At 43.4% G+C, this 20,955-nt stretch overlaps 1 protein-coding gene across 3 annotated transcripts in view; it reads left to right on the top strand.

Moving 5' to 3' along the window:
- Positions 1 to 20,856, top strand: part of aff1 (AF4/FMR2 family member 1) — a 139,058-nt gene extending 118,202 nt beyond the window's left edge. For 2 of the 3 annotated variants that reach the window (XM_002941497.5, XM_031903522.1), the window contains exons 20-21: positions 7,517 to 7,740; positions 18,297 to 20,856. In XM_002941497.5, coding sequence (XP_002941543.3) covers positions 7,517 to 7,740; positions 18,297 to 18,418 — 346 coding nt within the window. In that variant the 3' untranslated portion in view covers positions 18,419 to 20,856. The remainder of the gene's footprint in view (positions 1 to 7,516; positions 7,741 to 18,296) is intronic. The other variant, XM_018097477.2, reaches the window with a different exon arrangement.
- Positions 20,857 to 20,955: the final 99 nt, after the last annotated feature.

Here is a 20,955-nt window from a genome sequence, read left to right as displayed (position 1 = left end):
CAAAAGAAACAGTCTGTTTGTTTTCCTTTGCCAGAGACACACAGTTCTCTCCCCTCTCCTGCTCCCCCCTCCCTCAAGATTGCTAAGAACTTCCTCCCCCTTAGGAATGTGGATCTGAGCCAATCAGCAGGAAGCTTCCTCATAGTCTTACTAACTGAGCATGTACACTGGTCTTGGTGCAGGAGCGAGGCATTATGGGAACTTTCTTTACAAAGCTCAGCGTTTTTTTTTCCTATGAGGCTTCTGATCATCTGAATGGGGAGAAATATGGGGAGACTTAAGGGTACTATTGAGAGAACTGAAGATATGCCTGCAGTTTGAGATTAACTCTTTATTAGCCTTTCCTTCTCCTTTAAGCGCCTCTTCTCCAAGGTAAACAGACCCAACTTGGCCAGTCTTTCTTCATAACTGAAGTTTTCCATACCCTTTACCAGCTTAGTTGCCCTTCTCTGGACCCTCTCTAACTCAATCATGTCCCGTTTGAGCTCTGGAGACCAAAACTGGACAGCATATTCTAGATGGGGCCTTACCAGTGCTCTGTAAAGGGGAAGAATAACACCCTCCTCCCATGAATCTATACCCCTTTTAATACAGTTCAAAACCTTGTTTGCCCTTGCAGCTGCTGCCTGGCATTGCTTGCTACAGCCAAGTTTATTATCTACAAGGACTCCAAGGTCCTTCTCCATTATGGATTTGCTTAGTGAAGTCCTATTAAGGGTAAGGGCAAGTGGCTTTCATATTTTTATGTCCCAGGCACTTGACCTTACATTTATCCACATTAAATCTTATCTGCCACTTAGCCACCTAGATTGGCATTGGTCAAGATCCTGCTGCAAGGATGCCACATCCTGGATAGAATTGACTGGTCTGCAGAGTTTTGTGTCATCTTTAAACACTGATACATTACTTATAATACCCTCCCCTAAGTCATTTATGAACAAATTAAACAAAAGTGGACCCAGTACAGAACCCTGAGGGACCCCATTGAGAACCTTACTCCACGTAGAGAATGTACCATTAACAACCACCCGATCCTGTAGCCAGTTTTCTATCCATGTGCAAACAACTTCACTAAGACCAATAGACCTTAGTTTAGAAAGCAGTCATTTGTGAGGAACAGTATTAAATGGTTTGGCAAAATCCAAATAGATAACATCTACTGCATCCCCACTGGCTAGCTTTTTACTAACCTCATCATAAAAAGCAATTAAATTGGTCTGACAAAAGTAGGGATGTTATGCTATTTGACCAGGTTGTAAAGCCCTAATAGCGGCAAATTGCAGATTGAAAAAAAGTAGGTGGCTTTTTCAAGTTACTCATGTAAATATACCTCCTTTATTTTGCTCACATAATGGCAGTGCTGCCCTGCTTTATATATCTATCTATAGGCAGCATAGCCTGCTGGTTGAAGCAAGCTCAAGAGTTCATGTATCTAATTTATTGATGGGTCATGTCCTCTTCAAATCCTCACATATTTGGGACGGAGCAGCTTAACTTTTGGAATTATAACTCCTTTTTCTCTGGCAGGTGTCTGTGGGACACAGGGACCTTGGGGTATAGTATCTCCTAGCAGGAGCAGGACACTAGAATAGAAAGAATAGGAAGGAAGCCCCTCCTCCCTACTACTATACCCCCTTGCACTTCCTGTTAACCTCAGTTTTTTTCTAGTGTCCCTAAAGGAGACAGGACCTTCACTTTTCTCTGGATTCCTAAATGGAAATAGAGTTTCTCAGCGGTCAGACTAAGTCTGACACCAGGGGCTGACCTTTGGACCTCCACCAGGAGAGTTTCCTGACTAGGTTCCCCCCCTCCGTGGGACTACAGAGCTCTGAGGCCATTAAGACTCCAGGGGAGCGGGCCATAGCAGGTTACCTGCCTCTCCAATCCGGGTGCAGACGCTGCACAGAGCTTCACTGACCTTTTTCCAGGTTTAGTATTGTGCTTGCCTGCCTTCCCTTAGTTCCCCCTGCTGTTGCCTTATCGCCGCTCGGTTGCTTATCACTGCTCAGTTCTTGCGTTCCACCTATGCGTTCCACGCCATCTTGCAGTTCTCGCTCCTACGCTCGCGAGATTTCGCCTGCTCTTCTCTCTTGGCGCGTCTTTCTGAGAAGGCAGCGGACTCTTCGCGCCCTTTCCTCAGAGCTTCGGCGGTGCGGTTCCTCTGGTTCAGCAAAGAGACTTCGGACACAGGGACCATTCTCCTCTTCTTCCTTCTCTTGCTGGCTCACTTCACTGTCACAGTAAGGGGGAAGGCTAGGGAGAGGGTGCCACAGAGGTTATAAGGGGGTTAACCAAGGGGTTAACCAAGGGGCTACCGGTCTCCTCAAACTCAGGCACAGGCAATAGCACCTCAAATAATACTTTATTGCTTCATGTATATTACATATATGTCATGAATTAAAAAAAAAAAAGGTTTTTATTATTTCCTTTTGATATTCTGCTGTAAGGTATTAAGTTACACAGATCTCTATCAAGGGCAGCTCTACCTCACTAGCGCAGTCCCTGAGGCATATTATACAATTCTGTGCCTTAACTGTCTAGCTTCACAACAGTAGCTTAGACTTTTCATATCGGCTTTTTTCATTACCACATGGCAGAGGGTAATTCAGATGGCCCCTTTTCTCGGGGGGCTTCTACCTCCACTAAGGTCAAATACCTGGCGTGCGCCAAATGCTGCAAGCGTCTTCCCTCTGGTAGAAAGGAGCCATTATGCTCCGCATGTTCCAAGCCATCCACAGAGGTTATTTCTAAGGCTCAGGAGCTACCTTCTACTGCTACTCCAGAAACTCCGCTTATCCCAGTAGCATTGGAGACTCCGTTACCTACTGTCTCTTCACAGGCCGAACCCCCTCAATGGGCAATCCAGCTATCTACAGGGATTCCCAAACTAGCAGACTGCTTAGGCAAGTTACTAGACAGACTGGATCATGACGCTACCCATGCGCGTACGTCACATCAAAAGCGCCAAAACCCAAATTTGGCAGATGACTATAGTGACATAGAATCTCCGCAACCAACTGCGGACTGGGAACATTATTCTCTAAGCAAAGGGGAGATTTCATCCGAGGATGACGATGAAGCGGAGGAGCCCACCCAACACTCCTCAGAGGCCATAGACTCCTTGATTTCGGCAGTCATATCATGCTTGAATCTTAAATCTCCAGAGGCTGTTCAGGAATCTTCTCAGCCACTATTCAAGAGACAAAGAAAGTCCCTCGCCATTTTTCCTTCCCATCAACAACTGGACAGTATCATACAGTCCGAATGGGATCACCCTGAAAAGCGATTCCAAGCCAGCCGTCGTTTCCAACGATATTATCCTTTTCCACAGGAATTTCAGGAAAAGCTATCCAACCCACCATCTGTGGATGCTCCGGTATCCAGGCTTTCCAAGAACACGGCTCTACCCGTTCCTGATTCCTCATCATTTAAGGATCCCATGGACAAGAAGCTGGAAGGATTCCTCAGGTCCATCTTCACGGCGGCGGGAGAGAGCCTTAGACCAGTGCTGGCAGCGGCCTGGGTCTCTCGAGCCACCCAGTCTTGGACAGACTCTCTACTTGACTCCATTAATTCAGGGACTCCTCGACACGAGTTGGCAGCTCTAGCTACCCAGATTAAGAGTGCAAGCGAATTCCTTGGAGAGGCTTCCCTAGACGCAGTTCAGGCAATCAGCCGCACCTCAGCTCTATCAGTAGCAGCCCGCAGGTCTCTCTGGCTGAAGATGTGGTCGGCAGACCTCTCTTCTAAGAAGTCTCTTACTTTCTTGCCATTCAAGGGAAAGCTGCTATTTGGACCAGAGCTGGATAAAATTATCAGCCAAGCTACGGGAGGAAAAAGTACTCTGCTTCCTCAATCTAGAATCGCACCACATTCCGACGAGGTCGTTCCTTTCGTACCAAGTCGTCCAGGAATGCTCCTTCCAGAGACTATTCATCACAGAGCTCCTTCAACCGTAACAGGTTCCAGAACCGGCCTAAGCCTTCCTGGCAGAATAAGCGCTCCCAACCCAAGCCGGCAGATAAGTCCTCACAATGACTATTCTATGACAAACCACGATCCGGTAGGCGGTCGTCTCCAACTCTTTCAAGAGGCTTGGCTACAACTTACCACAGATCCATGGGTCCACAAACTCATCGCTTCGGGCTACCGTCTCGAATTTTCCTCAATGCCCCCTACCCGATTCTTCATGTCCCGCCTACCAGCAGATCCCATCAAGCAGGAGGCTCTCTTGTCCATTGTGCACGAACTCCTCAAGGAAAAGGTGATTGTACCAGTTCCATCAGGCGACCGATTTCGAGGTTTTTATTCCAATCTCTTCATCGTTCCCAAGAGAGACGGCTCCTTCAGACCAGTTCTAGATCTGAAGCACCTCAACACCTTTCTACGCGTCTCACGTTTCAAGATGGAGTCGCTAAGATCGGTCATTGCCGGCATGTCTCCAGACGAGTTCTTGGTGACCCTGGACATAAAAGACGCCTATCTCCATGTCCCCATTTTCCCTCCGCACTGGAGATTCTTACGCTTTGCTATCAAGAATCGACACTTCCAGTTTACCTCCCTTCCCTTCGGACTCACATCGGCACCCAGGATCTTCACCAAGATCATGGCGGCAGCAGCTGCGGCGCTAAGGTCTCAGGGGGTATCCATAACCCCTTACCTCGACGACCTCCTCCTCAAGGCTCCTACGTTCGCATTGGCGATGTCCCAGCTGTCCTTGGTTCTGAACACCCTGACCTCTCTGGGATGGAGGATCAATACCACCAAGTCATGCCTCATTCCCGCTCAGCGGATGTCCTTCCTCGGGTTAATATTCGACACAACGCTTCAGAAGGTCTTCCTCCCACCAGAGAAGATCTCAAGGACGCAGGACATGGTTCGCCTCCTCCTCTCCACGCCATGTCCGTCCATACGACTGGCCATGCAGGTCCTGGGCACGATGGTATCGGCCATCGAAGCTGTGCCATTTGCTCAATTCCACCTACGACCACTCCAGTGGAACATCCTGGACCAGTGGAAGCGCACGAGTCTGTATCAACAAATGCACCTTCTTCCCAAGACCAGAGTTGCGTTGGCATGGTGGCTAGACAGGTCACATCTATCCAAGGGGCGCACTCTAATAGAGCCAAAGTGGCTACTTCTGACTACAGATGCCAGTCTAAAGGGATGGGGAGCGGTACTACAACAATTCACAGCTCAGGGAACCTGGTCCGCGTCAGAGAGCCGTCTACCCATCAATATTCTGGAGATCAGAGCGGTTCGTTTAGCCCTCCTACACTGGCAGAACCTACTCAGGGGACAGGCGGTCAAGATTCAATCGGACAATGCCACCACAGTAGCTTACCTCAATCATCAGGGAGGCACAAGGAGCCGCCAGGCCCTAAAGGAGGTCAGCCTGATACTGACTTGGGCAGAGTCAAGAGAAGTCCACCTCTCAGCAGTTTACATCCCAGGACTCGAAAACTGGCAGGCCGACTACCTGAGCAGACAGAAGCTAGATCCAGGAGAATGGGCCCTAAATCCCAGGGTATTCCAGGACATTGTAAGCAGGTGGGGACTTCCGGAGGTCGACCTCATGGCCTCGCGAACAAACCGCCAGGTACCCTCATTCATGGCCAGGTGCCGAGACCCCATAGCATTAGCTGCAGACGCACTCACAGCAGAGTCGAATTTCTCACTGGCGTATGTCTTCCCTCCACTTCCTCTCATACCACGGGTTCTCAGGAAGATCAGGAGAGAACCTTGCCTACTAATTCTGATAGCTCCCCATTGGCCCAAGAGGGCATGGTTCACAGATCTAATGTCGCTCAGCAGGGACGATCCCTGGCGACTTCCTCTACATTCCGATCTACTGACCCAGGGTCCCATCAGTCATCCCAAGCCTGCATTTCTAAATTTGACGGCATGGCTCTTGAGTCGCTAGTACTCAGCAGAAAGGGATTCTCTAAAGAGGTGGTCAAGACCATGATGGCGGCCAGAAGACCGGTATCTGCCAAGGCTTATCACAGAGTCTGGAAGATCTATTGGGACTGGTGCCACACCTACGGCTATCCCTTCCAGGAATTGTCAGTTCCTCGAATACTATCCTTTCTGCAGTTAGGTCTCGACAAAGGTCTCTCGCTAGGTTCCCTGAAATCCCAAATCTCTGCTCTATCTGTACTATTTCAGCAGAAGATAGCTACCTTTCCAGATGTGGCCACATTCCTGCAGGGAGTTTCCCGATTGCATCCTCCCTTCCACGATCCCATTCCTCCATGGGACCTCAACTTAGTACTGAATGCCCTACAAGAGGCACCCTTTGAACCCATGGCTACCATTCCTATAGCCTGGCTAACATGGAAAACAGTTTTTCTCATAGCCATCGCCTCAGCTCGCAGGGTTTCTGAACTCAGTTCCCTCTCTTGCCAACTACCATACCTTATTTTCCATGAGGATCGCGCAGTTCTGAGAACTACTGCTTCATTTCTGCCCAAGGTGGTCTCTTCATTCCACATTAATCAGGACATCACTATTCCTTCATTTTGTCCGCGACCAGCGTCTTACAAGGAAGTGGCACTACACTCTCTCGACCCAGTCAGAGCGCTCAAGTTCTACTTACATCGTACCAAGGAAATACGTTCTACTAACTCCTTGTTCATTTTACACACTGGTGCTCAAAGTGGTTCTCAAGCCTCAAAATCCACGATCTCGAGATGGATCAAAGAGACAATTCGCAGAGCCTACATTGCAAAGGGAAAATCACCACCTTTGCAAATCAGGGCCCATTCCACGAGGGGCATAGGAACTTCCTGGGCCTTCAGAAATAAAGCATCTGCTGAACAGGTCTGCAAGGCTGCGACCTGGTCATCTCTACACTCCTTCACCAAATTCTATAGTTTCGAAGTGTTTGCAGCATCTGACGCACTTTTCGGGAGGAAAGTTCTTCAGGCTGCAGTCTGTTAATTTAGCAGTCTTCCGCTTCCGCCCTCCCATAGGGCATAAGGGACAGCTTTGGTATGTCCCCAAGGTCCCTGTGTCCCACAGACACCTGCCAGAGAAAAGGAGATTTTGTGATACTCACCGTTAAATCCTTTTCTCTCAGGAGGTCTGTGGGACACAGGGCTTCCCCCCCTGGAAGCGGTCATCTGAATTCTGTATACTGTATATAATTTCGTTCCTTAGTTATCTTGTTGACAAAACTGAGGTTAACAGGAAGTGCAAGGGGGTATAGTAGTAGGGAGGAGGGGCTTCCTTCCTATTCTTTCTATTCTAGTGTCCTGCTCCTGCTAGGAGATACTATACCCCAAGGTCCCTGTGTCCCACAGACCTCCTGAGAGAAAAGGATTTAACGGTGAGTATCACAAAATCTCCTTATTTTTAAAATATTTGATAATAATAAGTGTGTTATATATTATCTGACTTACAAATTTAGACAAGTGCCTAAAATTATACGATACTGTTTCTACAGACAGATTGTTGATTTACTATTAGTTATTCATGTTGCTATAAACATTTTTGAAATTATGTTTTTTGTTAGAAGTACTGGTACACCATCCCCTTTGTCTCCTACTCCCTCTCCTGCCAGCTCTGGAGGATCTCAGCCAGGGTCCATTGCTAGCAACAGTGGAACTCCAAGCTCTTCAGTTGCCATTCCGCAGATGATCCATCACATAGCATCGTCTTATGTCAACATAACCTCTTATTTCCTTTACGCTTATGACATCTGGGAACAGGCTGATCTGCTAGCTAAGAAACATAAAGGTATTGATTTCAAATAATGTGTTGCCTTTTTGTACCATTATGAAAGGTACACTACTTAAGTTAAAGCATAAGCAAATAAATAGTACTAAATTTGGCTTACTGAGCATCAAATAATTCAAATTTGCAGCGGTGGAGGCAGAGATTGACTGGTTCTTGAATTTGAATAGTCTGAAAGGAGAAAGCACAGAAACTAATTATAAGTGCAGGAAGTGTAAAAGGAGAATTTGACTTACCTTCTTGACGTAAATTCTATTTCTTCTAGTCCCGACATGTCAGTACACATGGGTAGCATCGCCCCTCCCCCACGGGAGGTAGGACCTATACCAAGCCAATTAAAATGAATCCTGCCCTATAAGACCACCTGACTTCCTCCTCACCACTGTTATACATTTGCCATAGCAGTACAGGAAGCAAAATTGGGATGGGAAACCTGTACTGACATGTCGGGACTAGAAGAAATAGAATTTACGTCAAGAAGGTAAGTGAAATTCTCCTTTTCTTCTGCGTCCATCCATGTCAGTACACATGGGATCTACCAAGCCATTGCCCCACAAAACAGTAATGGGTGGGAAACAAAAAGGTACAAAACCCAAAAGAGCTAGAAAGGCCAAAAACAAGGCCAAAATCCCCGAGGAAACAGGGACACTAATGAATCCCTGGAAATGAGACAAGAATGCTGAACAACCAAAAGAACAACAACAATCCCCCCAAGGTATTGGTAAGTGGCTGACAACCAAGGCTCAAATTTCCAACTACTGCAATTAACATAATGAGAGAAAAGCAAGCCAGAACAATAAATGTCCATTCCCTGCAACAGGGGTTCCCTCACAGACCAGAGGGCCTTTCACAAGACCCAGACGCTCACTGCAGACAACCATAATCCTGGCAAAACCAGCTCAATACTATCACTACCCTAGCACAGCCAGCAGGCCAGAAAACCACACCAGAAATTGGCAACAACTAGGATAATAAATCCACTAGTGCTGGGGCTAAGAAACTGACCCTAAGCCCCAAACAGTGGCACTAGAAAATAAAGCTTGTCACCTGCAAGCATCTACTCCACAGCTCAATGGGAGCAGCTCAAAAAAGAGTGGACAACTGTCTAACCTACCAAAAGAAGACATAATAAGCGCTGATGCAACATGAAGAAGTCCAACTGTATAGAGACACTGCAGCACTCAAAGCCCACTAAGCCCAACCAAACTGCGGAACATAAGAAGCTAATGAACCAGTAACACTGGTATACTGTGCAAGCAAATGCTGCTGCTAAAATAACTAACAGTCTACACACCCTTCTGAACCAAAAAGTCAAAATGCATATAGCCAATGGCACAGAGGCCAGGCAATGCACACCAAAACAATGTTGCATGAGCTAGCTGGCCTGAATGCATAACTGGTGTGCCAATGCAACAACCACACAGACAAAACCCTGAGCGGGAAGGCTGCTAGCACACACGCCATAGCACCCAAAACAACCAAACATTGCCAAACACCGAATGTGAATCCATGTATGAGCACTCCCACTGCAAGCATGCCAACTTTTGGAGCACTGACAAGCAAGGGCCACGACACACACCAGCGGACACGTGAGCCAAGGGGCCAAAACAGGAGCCAGCGGACACGTGAGCCAAGGGGCCAAAACAGGAGCCAGCGGACACGTGAGCCAAGGGCCAAAACAGTAGCCAGCGGACACACGAGCCAAGGGCAAAAACAGGGGCCAGCAGACACAGGAGGCAGAAAGGAGGCAGTAGTACCTGCCCATCCACCCAAACATGGGATTCCTAAGGAGGATGCGAACCAAGCAGCCACCAACTCTCAGTGGGAGAGGTTGAACTACAACTAGGCTCACACCTGAGCCACCAGATAGAAAAGAAATCTCTATAGAGAAACATATGAGTAATACTGTAAAAAAGCACAGTACACCTGCCTGCCCCGAGGATTCAGGCTCACAATAAAACTCAAAATGTCAAAGACGCAAAGGAAAACAAGCTCCTTCCCAGAGCACTGGCTTGGTGGAAAAAAGCAAATCCCTGTTAGAACCCAGAGAAGGTTGCTTATAGGGAACATGCACATAATATAACAGAGAGAAAGGGAGGAACAATACTGCTAGAGCAGCGCAACCCCCAACCAGTGCTGGAAGTGCCTGGTAAAATAAGGAGCACAAATACCTGCACGCAAGCAGCTAACCAGAAAGCATTGCTTGTCAGCAAAAGCCTGGGGAATGGCTGCTAATTGTGAGCACACAATATGAGAGAGGAAGGAGAAACTATACTGCTGCAGTAGTGCAACACCAAACAGCTATGGAAGCACCTGGTGTAATAAAGAGCACAATAGCCACTGTGTCTGCACAGAGGACTCAGGCATCATAATAACACATAAGAAATTATAAGCAAAAGAAGCACATGCACCTTACCTGCAGGATGGGACCTCCAGCAAGAACCCTGACAGCTTTCAGCTGAGGGATGTAATTGCTAATTAGTATGCAAGCTTCCCAGTGCATGTTACGACACATAGTGGAAACTGAGGAATCATACTCACCGGATTCAGGCTAGACTGACACTAGCCCATATCCATACCCATGGCCCTTAATTTAATCATTTCACAGGGCAGGAGTCCTTAAAGCCTCGCAAAAAAAACATAGGAAAAAATGGAGGCTAAGTTAGCTTACAGGTAAAAATGTGGAAAAAACCCACACCTGTAGCCTACCCAATAAGCATCAGTTTGAATACTGTGCGTAGTTGGGCGTAGTGCAGGGGGGCTATATTAGCACAAGGCTAGGACCATGGGTATGCCCACACCTGCATTTCTTCCCTATAGGCGTCAATTTGAACATTTTGCGTATTTGGGGCATCAGGTAAATTCTTCTCCATTACCCGGGAAACATCCCTCTGTGTCTACACAGAAGTAAAAAATAAAAAGGAAAAAAGAAAAAAAAAAAGTGGGAGATCCTACCTACCTGTCCAGTAGGACAAAAAATAACAGTGGTGAGGAGGAAGTCAGGTGGTCTTATAGGGCAGGATTCGTTTTAATTGGCTTGGTATAGGTCCTACCTCCTGTGGGGGAGGGGCGATGCTACCTATGTGTACTGACATGGAGGGACGCAGAAGAAAGCTTGTTTTTTTTTTTTCTTAGTGAGGGTGAGTTTCACAGCCTTTTAAACAAGGGAGTCTTATAAAATCAAAAACATTTTTTACTAAGGGTGTCATATCTAGGGCAACATGTATATGTCAGTATCAATATACTGGTAAGACCAACAGGCTTTTTAAAAAATGTAATTTAGAACATAATAACAAGATCATAAATGTTCCAAAAAAACAAATGTTAAACTCATTTGCAACGACACTTTTATGAGGAACACAATTGTGACCCAACTTTATTGTGCTTTCAGGGAATAAAATTGGGGCATAACACTATGTTAAAAAGAGATTTTCTGGATTTTGCCAAGGGAATGTAGAATTAGTGGTAGCAGGATATTGGTCTCCTGGGGCAGACCGGGCACACTCAGACACCCACAAAATAAGTCAATGAAGTCCCAAAATAGGGTAAAACTGTCCCACGGTCGATTTTATTGAAATAAAAAATACAAAATAACAAACCTATGCTAATTTGGCACTAACTAATTCAGAAAGATAACAATCATGTCTACTAGTGGTGAGGACCTAGGGCCCAGTCTTTACAAACAGAACACCGTTTAGGAAAACACATGAAAATCCAGCAGGCTCTCTCACTGCTTGCAGCTCCTGCTTCCCCAGGCACAGAGAGAGAGAGAGACTCTCAGTTAAAGTTCCATTTTCCAAGGATCAGGCCTCCCCTGCACGGCTGCAGGCTAATCAAGCAGCCATCTGTCCAATCAGCTGCAAGCTCTGGACAGGCCTTTGGAATGGAGAGACCACCTTACTCACCCTCCATTCACTTCAGAGACCCATGCAGTTTTTCCTAAGCTTGTAAAAGAATGTAGCATTTACCCACTTCAATACCACACATTTCCCGGGAGCTTAGTGCATATAATTTTCATCATTAGTGAAATATACACCGCATCAACTACCTGCCCAGGACTTCTCTTACAGGAGCAACACTGGATTTTCTAATGTGGCACAAAGTTTCCTTATGGGTTTATGTTTAGGTGGCTATATAATTGGCACCTTTTTTAATTCATTAATAAATAAATTATTATTATAATTGTATATTTATATCTATTTAAGATGTGTATTAAATATTTTCCAATAGGGAAAGAGTTAATTACTCATCTTTAAGTACAAATTGGATTGCTATTTTAAGTGTTGTATTGTTATAGTACCCCTTGAACCCCCTGAAGAAGCGCTGTTGACTGCAAAACATATTGAGTCTGAAGGGGATTATCAGATGTTAAGTTTTATTTGTTCGCTTTGATGTGAGTGTATCTTTAACTTTTAAACACATATATTTTTGGTTATTGGAGTGCTCTTCTCCTGCTGTTTTCTGGTCTTTGAACTTAGCTGGTTTCACCAGTGTGGAATTTAACAATTATATAAAAACACAAAATAACCTACTAAAAATCATAGATACAGAATAAAATGACATCTAATTTTCTGTACTACATCTTGTAAGTAAATTTTAGTTTGTAAACTATACTGCCATTATATAATTACCCCTTTCCGTAATAAAACCTTTATTGGACATTCAGATAATATGTATTTATATGATTTAGAAGTACAACAGATTATTCCCTTGCTTTAATTAAAGCTGGCCCAGTTCAGCTATACTCCCCATCAACCTGGGCATATTTGGCTAGTCATGGGCTGTAATGGCCAATAATCCTGCCATTTTGGCAGACTGAGGAAAAATTTGACCATAAAGAAGAAGGAGGAACTGCATTTCTGCAGACCCTCTTAACTTCATGCTCCTTCTATCATTGGCATGTATATGGCCCCACATAAAACATTAGTTTGGTCCCAGGCCAACCAGTCAAATACCCTCCTGGCCGGACCCATGTATGGCCACTTTAAGCCTCTTTGTCTTTTCTATGCTCATTGTTAACAAACCACAGGCATCCCAAGCATCGATGTAGTTAATGTTTGAACCATTTGATCCTGATTTGTCCTGTGGTTTTAATTATTGTAGTAATGTAGTAATGAAACGGGATGGTAGATGGTGTGTACTTGGCAGGTAGTGTGTTGCAGAGGGGCACATGGTTGCAAATTTTGCACCAGAACTGAGGGTTAAATTGGCCATATGGGCAGGTTTAAGTTGCCAATTCAGCCCCTTCAGACCAAGATGGGGGACTGCGTTGGCTTATTGATGCAGTCCTTGCCCTGATGGCCTGTATCCCCATTGTTGTGAACTGATCACTTGACCCTAGGGCCAAACACTTGGATCAGCCTTATATTACCCAGCTGAATGTTGGCACATAGGGGAATATCTGTTTTTTGTGGTGACCTCCCCTTGTAACAGTAGAAGCAGAGTGGACAAACTATGATGTTAAAGCTTGATATCAGAAAAACATTTGACTCTCTCTCATGGGATTATCTATATCAGTGCTGTCCAACTTCTGTGGTGCAGAGGGTCGGAATTTCTCTAGAATACATAGCGTGGCCATTAATGAAAGCAAGTTTTGACCACTCACCTTTTTTAAACTGCACCACTTCAAACCACACCCTTGTTATCACAAGAGCATTTAAGACCATGCCCACATTAATGGTGGTTGCGCAGCAAAAACCAAAATGGTTGGTGCTCACTGCGGGGATATATTTAAATTTTTATTGGGTTTTATTAACAATCCAACTTTGCATTAATATTATAGCAAAACGGAGATTCCATAATAGTGGAGAAGCATACAGTATTGTGCATAATACAAATTACACTCACGGTACTCCATATCGTTTATAACATTAGACGCATAAAAAAGGAGAAAGAAATAGTGGAAAAAGTAAAGAAAACTGTCTGTTGTCAGGATGCTTACAGTTATTGGAATGGATTTTTATAACCGGGGGGAGGGAGGGGGGAAGGGTTCCAGGCAGAGGAGTTGTCTAATAATGAGTAAAGAAATGATAGTCAAAGGCCCACAATTTATAGTAATTACGGGAACCAATCGTATGACAGGAAGGTGGGAAACACTTTAGAGTAGTCAGGACGGGCCGGGGTCAGCAACGATCGGGCAATGCAGTACAGAGTCAGGATCCAATAGAATAGTCGGTCAGGAAATGGTCGGTCCAGGCAGCAGGCAAGAATAGTCAGGAACAGGCAAGGTCAATACAGGCAGCAAACAAGAGAAGGGCAGGTACAGGCTAAGGTCAAACACGGCAGGAACAACAAGAGAAACACACCCCGGAACTCACAGGAAGCAGAACCTACGTTGGGCAGGGATTACAAGCAAGAAGCGCCTTAAATATTTGAATTTGGCGCCATAGTGACGTCATACGGGAAGACGCCAGTGTGTTTAAAGGGGCAGCATAGTTCATGCAGAGTACTGCCTGTGTGTGCCTTAATCTTAATCTTACAGTCCTGCCCTGCCTGTTTGTGCCATACTCTGCCTGCCCTTAAAGGAGAATGCAAGTCAAACTTTAAAAAGCATACTGCCCAATAGTCCTCCTATTGTTTAGTAAAAACGCCACACTTTTGGCTCACCTAATCAAATATTTACTCAGTCACACTTACTTCACATTTTCTATCTGTTTTCTTGAACAGGCAGCCAACTTTAAAAAGGTATTCTCCCTTCCTTTCCCTCCTTGCTTCATACTGCACATGTGTTTCATTCCCTCCCCCCCCCCCCCTCTGGCAGATCCACTTCTGATTGGCTGGTGGGCATGTGTAGCTCAGAACAGGAGACAGGATCAAGTTACACACATGCTCAGAGAATAGGAAGCCTACAGGAAGGGGAGAGAGATTTCAGTGATGTCATTGTAGTCTTCACACTGCTGTAGGCTGCCAGCACCATATCTCAGAGTAGCAAGCAGGGATCTGGGAATTTAGATATGCAGTAGATACTTAAAAAGAATGCCTTTAGCCTTACTTTTAATTGATATTAACCTTTCCTTGTCCTTTAACTGCCTGTGTGTGCCATACACACAGGCAGCATAGGGCAGGTAGTACATACAGTGATACAATGCTGACACTGATGTGTGAACAGGTGAACAATGTGGGTGTTTACAGTCTGAGTCTGAGGGGTGAACAATACAGAAACTAAAAGGTGTGAACAACACAGGGGATTACATGTTTAAACAATGCAGGGGTTTACAGCCTGAATCGGAGGTGTGAACAATGCAGAGGGACAATTAATCTCAGTACTTATACCATTTAAAGCTTACACAAAGGTAAGCCATCAAAGCAGCCAGACAGGTGGGTGGCCACAGGCTGCTAGTTGGACAGCACTGATCTGTATTATGTACTAAATAGATTGTGAATAATCTCCTGTCTTGGACCAAAGCTTTATATGTGTTCCTACAGCCTTAGTAAATGTATAAGGTTTAGGTTCCTCAACATTTTCTATAAACCATGGAACAAGACAGGGCTGCCCCCTCTCTCCTATCTTATTTGATTTAGCTATTGAAGCCTTTGCACAGGTATTTAGATCCAACCCTAATACTGCAGGATTAGAAGTAGGGGGTATTCAAAGTTAACCTTTTTGCTGATGATTTATCCTTATAGTGTCAAAACCTCAGTTTTTAATTAGTACAATGTTTTACAATCTTTATCTTTATTTATTAATCATGGTAAAACAGAAGCTCTTGACATTAATCTACCTGAACATGTAGTTAAGTTGCTTAAACTTCAATTTCTATTGGCATCCTCATATTATCTCATTATTAGGAGTAAGGTTAACTAGTTAATAAGATACTTTACAGAAATGTAACTATCCAGTAATGTTTAAATCTTTAGCCTCAGTTCTGGAGGGGTGTATTACACATAACTTCTCATGGATTGTACACACAACTTCGAGTGTCATATGATTCATTTTGTCTGGGGTGGTAAACTACCTAGGGTGAATAAATATACACTATACTGCCCCTGTATGAAAAGAGGCCTAGTCTTACCTAATTTACTGTATTACTTTAAGGCAGCTCAGTTGGCATATATTTTAACCCTTCATGTTCATGAAGATATACCACACTGGGTTTCCCTGGAATCTCACTTCCCATCCCTGCTCTCCCGTTGGACCAATATAGTGCCCAACACCCCTTAGGCCTATAGCCCTTGTCTACAGTTAACTTTGAAAACTTTGGATTCACTGACTAGCTCTTTGGAAATTGTCATATGTTTCAGCATGCAAACAAATATACAATTTTGTTTAAAACAAGACAATTGGGAATCTATGCGGTTAACTGTTAAAGGATCTTCACGTAACATTTCTCTTTTAGAAGCAAATTTTAAAGCCTTTTTAGATGGTTTCTAGTTTCTACTAGGATTGCAAAATTTATTCTCGCACCTGACCCATGATGCTTAAGAGGGTGTGATCTTAAAGGGACAATGTTTCACATCTCGTGATCCTGTCCCAAGGACCAGAGGTTCTGAATTATAGTATACAATATGGTCCATTCTATTTTTGGAATTGCCATTTCCAAACATCCTGCTACTGCTCTATTATGTAAGAAACCAGATGCTCTCACTTTAATACAATTCCAGTTATTTACTGTCATTATGACTGTGGCTAAATGTACTATTGTCAAAGCCTGGAAGAACAAACAAATTTCTATTGACTTTCTTAAAAACAAAATCGATGGGATTATGGTTATGGAAAAAATGTCCACTCACAAGAATTTTTTTCAAATTTGGGAACCATGACTTATTTACAGTATGCAGCAAGGAAAATAAGTACTGAACATGTTAACCTTATTCTAAGTAAATATATTTCTAATGGGTCTATGGACATAAAATATGTCTATAACAACCCAAGTAATCCACACATACAAAGAAATCAAAACAAATACAGTAAGTCCATAAATTAAGTTATGTGTAGTAAAGTGGAATGTCACAGGGAGTAAGTATTGAACATACTTACTAAAATGTATTTAGTACTTAGTAGAAAAGCCTTTGTTGGTAATGACAACTTCACGGAGCCTCCTGTATGGAGAAACTAGTTGCATGCATTTCTCGGGTGTGATTTTGGCCCATTCTTCCATACAAATTGTCTTCAAATCTAAAAGGTTCTGGGTGCCTCTTTTATGAACCATGATCTTTAGTTCTTTCCATAGATTTTCAATTGGATTCAAGTAAGGTGATTGACTGAGCCATTCTAGCAGCTTTATATTTTTTCTCTGAAACCAACTGAGAGTTTCCTTGGCTGTGTGTTTGGGGTCATTGTCTTGCTAAAATGTCCACCCTCATTTTAATCTTCAGTATCCTGGTAGATGGCAGCAGATTCTTATCAAGGTTGTCCTTGTACATTTCTCCATTCATCCTTCCTTCAATTATAAGTCTGCCAGTACCATATGCTGAAAAACAGCAAGCTTCATTGTTAGTATGGTGTTTTTGGGGTGATGTGTAGTGCCATTTCTCCTTAAAACATGGTATGTGCAATAACATCCAAAGAGTTACATTTTGGTTTCAGCTGATCATACTATATTCTCCCAGAATTTCATTGGCTTGTCCAAATGTGCAGCAAACTTTAAACAAGCTTCAACATTCTTTTTCTTCAGCAGTGGAGACTTGCGTGGCCATGTCAGTTGAGTGCATTACTTACGGTTTTCTTTGAAACAACTGTACCTGCTAATTCAAGGCCTTTCTGAAGCTATCCACAAGTGATCCTTGGCTCTTGGACAAGTCTTCTGATTATTCTTTTGACTCCTCTGTGAGAAATCTTGCAAGAAGCACCTGGGGCAGGGTCGGACTGGGGGATGCAGGGTGCGTAAATTTAACGCATCAGGGGAGCTATGGTCGGGCAGAGGGAGCGCCGGCAAGGGTCGGGGCCGCTGGGGCCCACCAGGATTTTTCCCGGTGTCCCGGCGGCCCAGTCCGAACCTGCCCATCGGTGCTCACTGGAACATTCAGAGCCTTAGAAATACATCTGTAAAACAAAAAGGTTACGAAGGTCTTGAGAGAGCTCTTTTCTTTTACCCCTCATGAGATTGTTAATGAGAAAACCTTTTTATAGGCCATCAATTAGGACTAAACCAGCTGAAATTGATTTGCACTGATAGGGGGCAGGATTGCTTTCTAAATACTGACAGATTTCAGCAGGTTTTCTGGTCCCGGCCCGCCTGGCTGTTTTATGTGGCCCTTGGTGAGTATGTCTGACCATCCAGCCTAATCAATTTCCATTTTCCTCACATAGTAACTAAAAAAATTCAGCCCGCGACATAGCCTGTGTTTTAGATTTCGGCCCCTTACGTGATTGAGTTTGACACCCCTGGTATAGGCAGTCACTATAGTATCTTTGCTTGCATCCATAAGAATCCAATTTTGCTGGAAGTGGCAGAGTTTGCTGACCCTTTCTATACAGCTGTTTGCCCAAAAATAATAAAGCCAGTCTAATTATTTTACTTTTGCAGTATTAAATATTTGTGTATGAATGTATTGATCACATATGCTTATACTGTTTTTTTTGTTGTTTGTAATCATTATTTCTTTTTTTTCATAATCAGAATTCTTTGCAGATCTCAGTGAAGTGGTTTGCCCTCTGGCTCTCAACAGCCCTATGGATAAGCTGGTACACTACACTAGACAGGGATTACAGTGGCTGAGACTGGAGACCAGCTTGACTTAAATGGTCCTGAAGGGCACCTGCTCTCAAACTCTCTGCACTTCAGAAAGTCTGTGAATGGGCCCATGAATTCTATTAATAAACACGTCATGAAAATTGGTTGTACTGGAAGCCAGCTGAACACCACGTATCACAGCAATGAGATGAAGGGGAGACCACAGAATGAAATATTATTTGCCTTTGAGGTTAATGACAGAGATTGTGCAATGTATTATTGGAGCAAACGGACATGGTCATTGAGCATTTCTAAGAAAAAACAGTATGAATGAAAGGTCTTTTGGGGGAAATCTGCAACCTCAAATCTGCATTGTAGATTATCCTAAGAGCAGCACAGCTTGGCAAGTCAACACCTGGAAAAAGTAAATGCACACAGGTAGAAATAATAAAGCGAAAAAAATTATGATAAGGGAGGAAAGTATACCCTTACAGCACTGCATTGTACAATTGAGAATAAGGCATGACAGTGTGAGGGATTAGCCATCATCCTTTGTATATGTTCAGCTCAGTGCTTTGTGCCTTAAACAGCCATTTTTGTATCTCATAACATTGGTTATGTCTTATTTAACAGCCAAAATCCTGAAATCTTGGGAATGTTCTATTTTGTGTCATAGTGATATATTTATTATTAAAGCAGAAAAGGGCCATATCTTCCATATCTAATAGCCTTGATCTCTGCTGATTATTTTTAAAAGATCATATACATCATTCATTTAAAATATTCCCTTTGCCTTAATAAATGAAGGTCTAAATGGCTGGACTATGCAGCAACCTTTAGGGTTCATAAACTGGTAATGTGCAGCAGGAAGCTCACTAGATGGAGCTGATTTACAGCTCCCCAGCAGCCCACAGAGGATGTTGGGAGCTGTAGTTCAGCAGTACCTGGAAGGCCATCGGTTTCCTATCCCTGAACTATACACTTGCTACCAAGTGTGAAAAAATTTTCATTGCTGTTGGGATATCAGACTGTCGCACTTGGTCCTTTTCTTCTTTTTTTTCTTGCCCAATTTTCTTAGCCAATATTTATTTTCTTATTTAATTTATGGATTGCTGGAAATTAAATAGTACATTTTTACAAATGCAAATCAATACCATTTATGTAATTTGATCTTAAAGATAAACAGAAACATTGTTTATCTGCTGCTAAAAACATTTGATAAACTTAACATTTTAAGCACTAACATTCCCAGGTCTAATTGCAGGCAATTATTAAACCTTATGCAGTTTCACTTTATAGGTTGTATCATTCTTTCTAAAAGTAGTATGCACTTCAGCACCTTCAGGTCTTCTTGTTTACAATGCTTTCAGAAAAAACATGCATTTTAGATTGGTAAACCTCTTCAAACTGGTGATGCTTCTCAACAACCATGTAATTTAAATAATGAATTGTGTTATTATATGAGATATTTAAAACTTATTATATTTTTTGTGTTTAATTGAGGAAATAACTGGCAGATTGAAGAGTCCATTCACCCACACAGCATGTGCCTGTTTATTCTGACTCCGCATGCAAATCTAACGTTGTGGTCAATAGTAATTGAGCTTTTGATAAATAAATCCCTGAGGCTTGATTGCCATCTATATAATGCCATGATTTGCAGATTTAATAGGCTGTTCTGCTAGGGCTTTAGCCTATCACAAATAAATGCAATGTATTAGCATTTATTTATACATAATTGTGGGTCTAGATGTAGGATTTGGGTCAGGTGTATTCAGGTATATCTACACTCAGTAGCTGCAAAGTGCATTTTAGTAGTTGCAGTTGTTCTTCTCTGGGAAATGGCTTAAGGTGGACATACACAGGCAGATTTAAGGTACTAGTGCAAGTCCGATTTGGCAGTTTATCTGCCCGTGTATGGGGCCTCCCTGATTGATAGCTAGTCGAAAATCGTGCAGGTGACATTGGGCAGGTTTGATTTTCCCATTGGGTTGAGAACCGTATTGGCTCATTGATGCTGTCCTCGGTCCGATGGCTCCTATGCTATCATTGTAATTCGATTGTTTGGCCTTGTGTGTTACCCACCCTAGGTGTGCATATCAGGAGAAAATATGCTTGTTTGGCAACCTCGCCAAATGAGCAGATCTTAACGTATATGCCCATCTTTAGTTGAAGCTGGAAGTATGACAGGTCCCACTCATATCTATGAAACCATTATTAAGAATTAAAGGTAAATAGCAAGGTTCTTGTGCTTTTTAACATTAACTACATGAATCTGAGAAATGCAATAACTAAAATTCACAAACCTGACCTGTTCTAGCATCATGTCTTTTAATTCTTCGATTTAACTTATTTTGGTTTATATTTACACATGAAGCAGAGATTCTGTATTTATTTTTATATTTATTTATTAATACACTTTTTTTCTGCAAAAAAACTGTCATGCCTTCTAAGCAAAGCTGTTGAAACACACAGTAAAACATGAATAAATTCAGACCTACTAATACAAGTGTCTAAATTAACTCCTTTCACAGCTCAAGGGGAGGGAGGGGAGATACCTGTTTCTTCAGCGATTGGTGCATGTGCAAGACAGATGAGTCATTGG

The sequence above is a fragment of the Xenopus tropicalis genome, chromosome 1 (genome assembly GCF_000004195.4).
Source record: "Xenopus tropicalis strain Nigerian chromosome 1, UCB_Xtro_10.0, whole genome shotgun sequence".
In the NCBI taxonomy this organism is placed as follows: domain Eukaryota; kingdom Metazoa; phylum Chordata; class Amphibia; order Anura; family Pipidae; genus Xenopus; species Xenopus tropicalis.
This window is presented reverse-complemented; position numbering and strand designations above follow the sequence as displayed.